Source organism: Sitophilus oryzae, unplaced genomic scaffold (assembly GCF_002938485.1).
Source record: "Sitophilus oryzae breed Bouriz unplaced genomic scaffold, Soryzae_2.0 scaffold_532_pilon_pilon, whole genome shotgun sequence".
In the NCBI taxonomy this organism is placed as follows: Eukaryota; Metazoa; Arthropoda; class Insecta; order Coleoptera; family Curculionidae; genus Sitophilus; species Sitophilus oryzae.
Genome location: NW_022147121.1, coordinates 1 through 9215, shown reverse-complemented (window position 1 = coordinate 9215; position 9215 = coordinate 1). Strand labels below are relative to the sequence as shown.

The following is a 9215-nucleotide window of genomic DNA, read 5'->3' as shown; positions in this document are numbered from 1 at the left end:
TATTACGTATTGTTCCCTCATAATGTTTACTGCAATTAATAAACTAATATAAACTTGACTATCAAAAGATGACCACACATTTTTAAAAATTATTATTCTTAACACTAAAATTAACTACATTGACTATGGAGTACGCAGTAAACATTATGTGCGTGGTGTATATTTTATATGCAATTTTTACTATATTCGACACTATTTTTCTTTCATATGACACAACACTGATGGAGGCTATAATGTTAGCCAAACCGTTTTTTTTTAAACCAAATAAAAATACCGAAAAACCAAATGAAAAATCAATCGGCGTTTTTCCCGAACCCAAATTCCAAGAAAATCAAAAAATTTAGAATATTTAGAATCAAGGTTCAAGAATATCAAATTTTCCAAGATTGTAAAATTCTAGTTAATTATTTTATGTGTACAGTTATTTAGGAATGTCATCGATGTTCATTTCCAAGCCAACTAGACGCCGATTTTTCGATGATACGGTATAATTTCTTACGTGAAATGTGTAAATAACATTAGACCAATTAAAACAAAGAAATATGAATTTCTCAGTATTTTTAGTAACACCTTTATTTATTCTTAAAAACTTAATTTTGTATTATGCAAATATACCAATTTTGTTGTTATTTTTATTCATATTGTTCAGCTATCACTTAAATATTTGATATTAATTTGGTATTAATATAAATAATCAATACTATTCATTAAAAATACTGAACAAATATATGTTACGCTTAACATACATTATATATTATCAAACAAAAACACATTCTTCTTTTAAACTGTATCAGTCTTGTTTTTACAAAATCTTTTTTAAATTTGAACTCAAAATAATGTCTTTTTTCATGATCTCTAATAATATATTCTTTATTTTTCCCTCTAGATCATAATACCTACTTACGTGTTTGAATCTATCTAAGCCGAACCAGCAACACTTGGAGTGGAGATTCCACAATATGAATAAAATAAACATAATTGTCCAGTTTTCATTAATACCATCATGGGAGAATATTATTTTTAAATTTATTAAAGATATTTTCAATAAAATTCTCTTTATTTATAACTCGTATCCACTTTTCTTGCTCTTCCGGACACTTTAGGCTGCCTAGTATAATAACTATCCTTAGTAACCATCCTTTCCACCAGGAACACAACAAAGATGAGGCATAGCACCAATAACACACTCCACTTAAGTTTTATTGATGAATTGTTAGAGTCTTAAAAACACACACAAAAAATCACGATAAGTAAAAAATGTATGGGCACTTTTAGGTTAAATCACTTGCATAACGTGTAATTTTTAAAATTTCTATTTTTTGGTGCGAAACCGAGAGTGACCATATATATCTGGTAGTAGTTTATGTCACTTCAACACCAAAATAATTAGTTTTTGCACTACAATAATAAATAATACCAAAAATCAAAGAGTTAAAACCAAAAATCAACCGACAAAATATGAAACGGAATCTAACCCAATATCTAAGTATGTACAGCTGATGAAGTAAACAAAAGTCCGCCCGTAGGCTGATCTTTTAATAGAAGGCATTGGTCGAAAGAACTTATTTTTACTTCAAAAATACATAGTAGTTCTATGTCCACGGAATATTGGGACTTGGGACACCCTGTATATACTAAAGTTATAAACAGATTATTTTTAAACTTACTGCTAAATCAAATTTTATTTTATGTTGTCAGTTGTAATATTGCATTGGCAATTTACATTAGCAACACTGCTAATAAGTTCCTAAACAGCTTTTTCTTTATGAGGATCCGGCAACCCTGGCACGTGATAAGAGGAAAAAATAAGTAAATAATTGAGTGCCAATAAGTGAATAATTTATACCAAATAATAATGTCATTTCTGGCGTGAGAAGTAGGATAGACGTTATGTACTAAAAATATTAGATAAGTATTTTCTTATAGAATCTCTGCCCTGCGTCCTTCAGTAATCGCGAGACGCCACTGATTGGCACTAAAAATTCCACCAATGAATGTAAAAAATCAGAAATATAAACAAATTATTTTAATTGACATAAACGCGCTAAATTGATGCGACTTTATGACAACCAAATTATTTATGATAACCAAACAAAAACTGATTTATTTTTTATAATAATTTAAACTTGATCGTTGTAATTACGTTTATTTAATTGCAAAATATTGTACTAATAGTTCTTAAACAGTTCGCTAGTGTTTTGGGGGAAATATAATGATTTTATAATTGGTAGGTATGTAATATTCATTAGATTTTTAATATAGGCATGGTAAAATTAAAAAAAAAACTATCTACAAAATATTTTTAGAAGTTTTGTAGGTAGGTATCTTTTTTAATAAAAAAAAAACTATTTTTTTAATTGATAAAAAATATAGGTCATTAAAGGTACCTATTTTTTTTTTTTTTCGCGAATCAACGTCCTGACAACTGGATAGCACAAAACACCTTTTTTCTACATTTTCAATTAAGTACAGCAGAATATCCAAAAAGTTGTATTTCTTTATTTATAAGTAACGAAATACTAAAATTAATAAACAGAAATAGACTTGAATAGAAATGAAAAAAAAAAATAATAAAATTAAAAACTAATTTTCAACTCCGACGCGAACGTATAAAATGAAAAATACTGGCGCGAAAAGATGGAAGAAAAGTGACAGGTGGGTCAACCCTGTCAGCGAAAAGTAATAATTATACGAACACAAAGTTTCTGCGGTACAAGATAAATTAACAATCCAGTCACAAACAAAAATTAACGTCGTCATTACTAAAGCGTAATTAGTGACTAACAATAAATAAATAGGTAAATAAAACAACCTATTAGAAATACTTTGTTTTATTAAGAAGTCTTTATTGATATAAAAACTTCAACTAAAAACGCATTAGGTAATCTTCTAATATTGTTCTGAAAAGGAAAAAACCGTAAATTTGGAATATCATGTTAGCAGACACCACGCCTACAAAATGTCCGCAAGTCGCCTTTGTTTGCCGCCGCCATATTGGATCAAAAGTTTTACCTAAACAATCAAACATATTTTAAATTTTACCTTCTATGGTATCAATCGGCCCTGTTGTGGATGTGGAAAAACATGAAAATCCATTACTATTGCACAATTCACCTACATTAGAATCGCTAAAGTCGATTTTTAATTCTTTTCGCGCTTGATTCGTTTTCTTGTACGTCAGGATAGGAATCCATCTTTGACACGAATAAAAACCTTTTTCGAGAAGCAAGTAGCCGGAAGAAGACCATCAGCGCACTCTGACGGGCAATTCGCTCTGTCTAATTTGGCGGATCTGCCATCCGGACAAATATTTCACACGAGTTGAAGAAATAATTTGTTATAAATATGGCAAATTTAAAGTTTTCCATAAAAGTAGTTCACAATGCCAAAAAATAAAGGTAAGTTATATATTTTTATCGAATTAGCTTATTTCGTTAATGCCAGATGGTTTTATTTCTTTTCGTATATCGACTTCTTTCTCCATCTAAAGCTTAGCAATAAAATAGGTTTTAGTAGAATAATAATTAATCTATAATCAGTATTTATTCTTTAAACATAAAATTTTGAGCAGAATAAGGAATATTATTGTTGAAATAGTACTTAAATATCATCGTAAACCTAAAAATTATTAATGTTTCAATGTTATTTGAAGACAAGGTTGTCATTGTTAACATTTGTCAGACATCTCTATTTTAATTATATAGAATTTTTATAGTAAAATATTTGGTGTGAACCTTATTCTTTTCTGTAGGTTTAGTCTAAATCTTCAAAAAAAAAAAAATATTGGTTATAGGTAATAATGTAATTTTCCTTTATCTATAGGTAAGAGTAAAAAAATCGACGAAAGAACGAAAATGAAACAGAAAAACGTGAATTAATCTTCAAAGAAGATGGTCAAGAATATGCACAAGTCACCAAAATGTTAGGAAACGGTCGATTAGAGGCAATGTGCTTTGATGGAGTCAAACGTTTGTGCCATATCAGAGGGAAACTAAGGAAGAAGGTTAGCTATTCATAAAGCTAAAGAAATGTTGCTTAATCAATCAAGTAAATTTTTGGGGGCTGGTTTGGTGTTTTTACTCAGTCTGTACAGAAAATTTGACATGTTTATTATAAGTGCATTATTGACTGTCGCCAATTTTTATTATGATTAAGTAATAAACTATTTTATATGTAGAAATTACACCCTGACTACATGGCCTTGGACTTTGACCCTGCATATCTCTGATTGCTCAGTTGATTACAAGAATTTTGTTTCTGATTTCAAAATATTAAGTTTGTTAGTAGTTTTTTAGTGGTTTTACATAATAAGTAAATGATTTTTGATAACAATTCTAAAGTAGCCATGTATGCATATAGTCCAACGAGAGGATACCACATTACAGTGACAACTGTGTCATTATAATTCACATGTAAATTGTACAGTATGATCGAAAAAAACGGCGTCAGCGATGGCTATGAAATGAAAATCACTGTCATTTTATATGTAAAAATATATGGGGAATGTCATCTATGATCATTTCTAAGCCAACTGGGCGCTGTTTTTTCTCGATCATATGGTATATTCTCTCATTTTTTAGATGTTGTCTGGTTAAAATCACTTTCAAATCTTAACATAAAAAAGTATTCTTTTAAAATGTACCCTACATGAGAAATATATATGTGAATATATTTTATTTCAAAGTAATTATTATTAACTCTTAAACCACTACAGACAATATCAACAAACTATACCCCAGTTCCAATATTTTAAATAATATTGTATATAAAGAAATTAATTGTTCAGATAGGGTGTCCCAATATTCTGTGGATATAAAACTACTATGTATTTTTGGAATCAAAAAAAGTGCACTGGACACAATTTACCTCTATACAAAATTACTTTGTCCAATAAAGAGCATCAACCTAACCAAACCAAACCTAACCTAACCTAACCTAAAAAAGATGAACACTTTTTAAGATATTTTAAAACCTGATGTTCCTATTTAAATGAGATTTGGGATGCCTATATCTGATAAACACTTTAATAGTCGGTGAGATGGCGTATTTTACAAAAAATTTACTATAACTGCCACTTAGAAACATCAGTTTTTGTTTGAGTTCGAAAATATTTCTACCAGAATTTATGTAGGGATGGGGTACTTTTTACCCTTCTCATACCTTTTCTATATTTTTGTAAAAGTCAAATGTTAAAGCGCTTAGCTAGACAAAGGCATCCCAAATCTCATTCATATTGGAATATCAGTTCTTAAAATATCTTAAAAAAATGTTTATTTGTTGTAAGTTTGAATCCTAAAAAAATTGAACAGACAAATGAAGCACTTTTGTATAGAAGTAAATTGTGTCTAATGAACTTATTGTGTAATTCTATGTCCATGAAATATTGGGACACCCTATACCAGTTTGGTCATCTAATCTGTGTGGTCTGGATTTTAACATGTAAGACAGTAGTGTAGACAGCCTAATGGAAAATCAAATGTATTAAAAAGAGTTAAAAATTGGGTCGACACATTTCTTCTACGCGGTATTGCCGGATTTTGCATCAAAATTTCATACTGGAACTTTATTTTTCACTATTAATTACTCATTTTACTACAGCTGTAATAGATTATATTTAGTTTAGATATATTATCATTTCAGTAGTATATATGAAAGTTTTTAAAATAGCTAATATTTTTCTACACACATTTTCATACAAAGGTAAAAAACCGGCAAAACTGTATGCCGCGTTTGATTTTGTTTCTCTGTCTGTCAACCAGTCATTTATATTATTATCTGTCACACGCATTAAAATCTAGACCACATAAATTGGATGACCAGCAGGGTATACAATACTGTTCTACCATTATTTTCTATTGATTTAGATTAACACTGTACATTTTTTTAGGTATGGATAAATCAAGGGGATATCATACTGATAGGATTAAGAGAGATTATCAGGATGCCAAAGCAGATGTTATTCTGAAATACACACCTGATGAGGCTCGAAACCTCAAAACCTATGGTGAATTCCCTGAATCTGTTAGAATTAATGAAACAGTTACGTTTGTCGAGGATGGATTCGATGAAGATATTGAATTTGGTGATGATATTAGTTCAGGAGATGATGCCGATCCCGTGGACGGTATCTGATGGATTTGGATCTACAAATATAATAAGAAATGTAAAACAGTAATAGCCTTTTGTCACTTTCTTCGACTGTTGGCATAATTATCTAAATAAATCTATATTTGTATGGTTTTGTTGACGTTTTAGTGGTTTTATTTATTTAGGATATGCATATCTGGAAATAACAGATATTATGCCAACTTTTAAAGGAACTGGCGTTTTTTCTGTAGAAATAAATAATACTTTTAAATTTCTACTTTTTGTGATTAGTTATGTTAGAACATCAAATAATGGAATTTTAACTACTGGATTATACATATTTAATTTTATAGCCTATGGTAGTTGATGTCTGTAAAAAAAGAACTAAACTGCTTTCTTTCACCATGTATTATATTTTCTTAAAATTTGTTTTTTATATTTCTTAATTATATAAACTGTCAGTTGGAAACATTGTTTATATTAGTATTGAAATAATATGCAACAGACCATTTCTCTATTCTTTTTAGGTTACAAATATTTAGGATATTTCCAATGGCTTATAATTTAATTTATTAAAATTAATAATTTATAATTTTACGATGAAACTTTTTATAAACTCTTAGTGCAAATGAAAAAATATTCAAGTACTTGTTTAAATGTATATTAAATAAATTATACAGTAAAATCAAGTAACGTTGACTGCTTTGATGTCCATACACCAAAACTATCTTTCAAATTTCTCCAGTTATCGTTGTAGCCTTTGCACACATTTTTTGCAGCTATATATGTCAAGTTTTTGTTTTCAACATCACTACATAATCTAATATTACATTCGTCAAGTTTAGTAATAAATGCATTGAAAATTTGTAGTTTACAAATTTTTAGTTGCGCTTTTACTGAATGCATATTTTTCTTAGTAGTGCCTTGTTTTTTGCCATCTACAGCTACCTCTAAAAACCTAAAATAACAACTATTAACTATATTTTGACAGAAAATTCCCTAACCATACAAAAACAACAGCGAATTTTTCAAGTCCCAAATTTTAAGTGAATTTATCTTACTTTTAAACTATAATTTTAATGAATTGAGTTATCAAATTTTAATTAGTTAATATCTGGGATGAAGATGTAAAAAGCTGCAATGAAGATTGTTTTCTATTCTTAACGACTGTTAAAAAAATTATTAATTTATTTCATAATATTTGATCTTTTTAATGATATTTTTTGTTTTGTGTAGAAATTAAAATCTACGCCGAAATAAGTGAAAGTATTGGTTGGGAAGAAATATAAATGCCATTTCTTCATCATCCTCTTTTTATTTTTCTGCGTTTTTTTTAAAGGCAGAGGCATTTCACCTTTAATTTAAATTGTATTTTTTTGTATTTGTAGTTAGTAAAAAATAAAACAGTACAATAAAATAAGAGCTAGATAAAAATAATTCATATTTCTAACGCTGGAGGTACACACTCGGGTCGCCTCGGCGAGTGTGTACTTCCAGCATAATAATTGTATTTAATTTTTTTCAGTAAACTTCTAGACATCTTTTTCACTGTACAAGGTTTTCAAAGATATATAGTTTTTTCAAAGAAACAAAGTTTACCTATTTGTGGTAGCAACTATTTTTAAACATAGGTCTTGTAAGGTTTTATCTGAACCACTGGAATGCGAAATAAAAATAAACAAAAGACAACAAGAAAGTTAAGGGAAATCTATATTTCCACCTTTTTTAATGGAACACCCTATATATTTTTAGTTTTTTGAAAGATTTTCTTCCTAGTTCGAACAGATTGCATTGGCGTGAACCATTTTTTAATTATTTTTTTTAATCAATGCAACCGCTCCCACACAAAGTTCATAGTGTACCTTGAATTCTAGTACTATTAAGGTTGATTCTCACTATACCTCCCGTATCAGCTACTTTCCGTTTCCCTTCCGTTTACATAAAATATGATAGTAAATGAATGGGACAATGCACACTATCCGTTCCGTGTCCCTGCCGTTCCATGTTCTTTCCTTCCATACATTTTTTTGTGGACGGACTAAAGCGTATCGGAAACAGCGGTGTCAAGTTCTTACATTTGTATTATTATTTATTTTTTCACCTCTCAATTAAATCTATTACCTTTTTCAAAAGATACAAATTTTTAAAACAACTTTCGTAATGATATAAATTGTACAGTAAAAAGTATGGAACTGATACGAAACGGAAGCATAGTATAGCCTGAATGCAATCAAAAATACGGAACGGATATGAAATGAACGCAGAAGGTATAGTGAGAATCAACCTTTAGGTATACAATATGCATTCTGTGTGATACCTGTTGTATTGATTAAACCAAAATAATTGAAAAATTATATACGGAGACATAGACAAACTATACGATTGACATCGGAAGGAAAAAATCATATAATATACAGTGTGTTCCATTAAAAAGTAAAGTTTAAAATTATTCTTATTTTTGTGACCGTCTTTGTTTATTTTTTCGCTGTCTGGCGGTTCAGGAAAAAACTTACAACTTCTACATTTATTTTTTTTATTACCTTCAACCGGTGAGTCTGCGGGTATCGCCTTTTATTGTTTAATTGTCAAAATATTCGACTTCAAGATAAAAAAATTTTGGATACATACTTCAAAGGAGCCGAGGCTTATTGTCGCTTCTGTATAGCTAAGGTATTTTGTGACTTTGACATGTAATTTTTTCATGTAATGGCGCATTATCACGACTCGTGTACTTGACAAACATGTTTAATTGGTATACAGGATATCCATGGTGCGTCGGGCATCTATACAGAATTTCTAAGTTATTTATAGAACTAGGAACTACGCCGCATTCTCGCCATACCCTGTATGCCAATAAAAATACTTGCCAAGTAGACGAGTCGTGAGAATGCACCTTAAGATTTGATTACCCATCGTTTCCAATTGAAAACCACGAAATGCTATCAGGGCTCGGTTGTTTTTCTTCAGATTTGCCAAATGGAAAATTTATAGTTGCTTGACCACATTGTAGAATATGCCTTTCAAAAGGAAATGATAAAGAAACGGTTCCTAGTCTATCATAAAGAGCTCTTTTTAAGGCATCCTCGTCGAATGGTGTGTTTTGATCTATAGTAAATGTGGATAAATAT

The 9215-nt window shown here is 29.5% G+C and overlaps 2 protein-coding genes and 1 pseudogene across 2 annotated transcripts in view; 1 reads left to right on the top strand and 2 right to left on the bottom strand.

Annotated features, from left to right (window-relative positions):
- Positions 1 to 2993, bottom strand: part of LOC115886896 (NAD-dependent protein deacetylase sirtuin-1-like) — a 13110-nt gene extending 10117 nt beyond the window's left edge. The window contains exon 1 of the mRNA XM_030906221.1: positions 2957 to 2993. Coding sequence (XP_030762081.1) covers positions 2957 to 2993 — 37 coding nt within the window. The remainder of the gene's footprint in view (positions 1 to 2956) is intronic.
- Positions 2994 to 3838: 845 nt separating this feature from the next.
- On the top strand, positions 3839 to 6247 carry LOC115886897 (annotated as a pseudogene).
- Positions 6239 to 9210, bottom strand: LOC115886899 (tRNA-specific adenosine deaminase 1-like; the record flags this gene model as incomplete). The annotated part of the gene is made up of 2 exons (XM_030906222.1): positions 6239 to 7045; positions 8997 to 9210. Coding segments are annotated over 2 exons (500 nt in total), but the record flags the coding sequence as incomplete, so codon positions are not given.
- Positions 9211 to 9215: the final 5 nt, after the last annotated feature.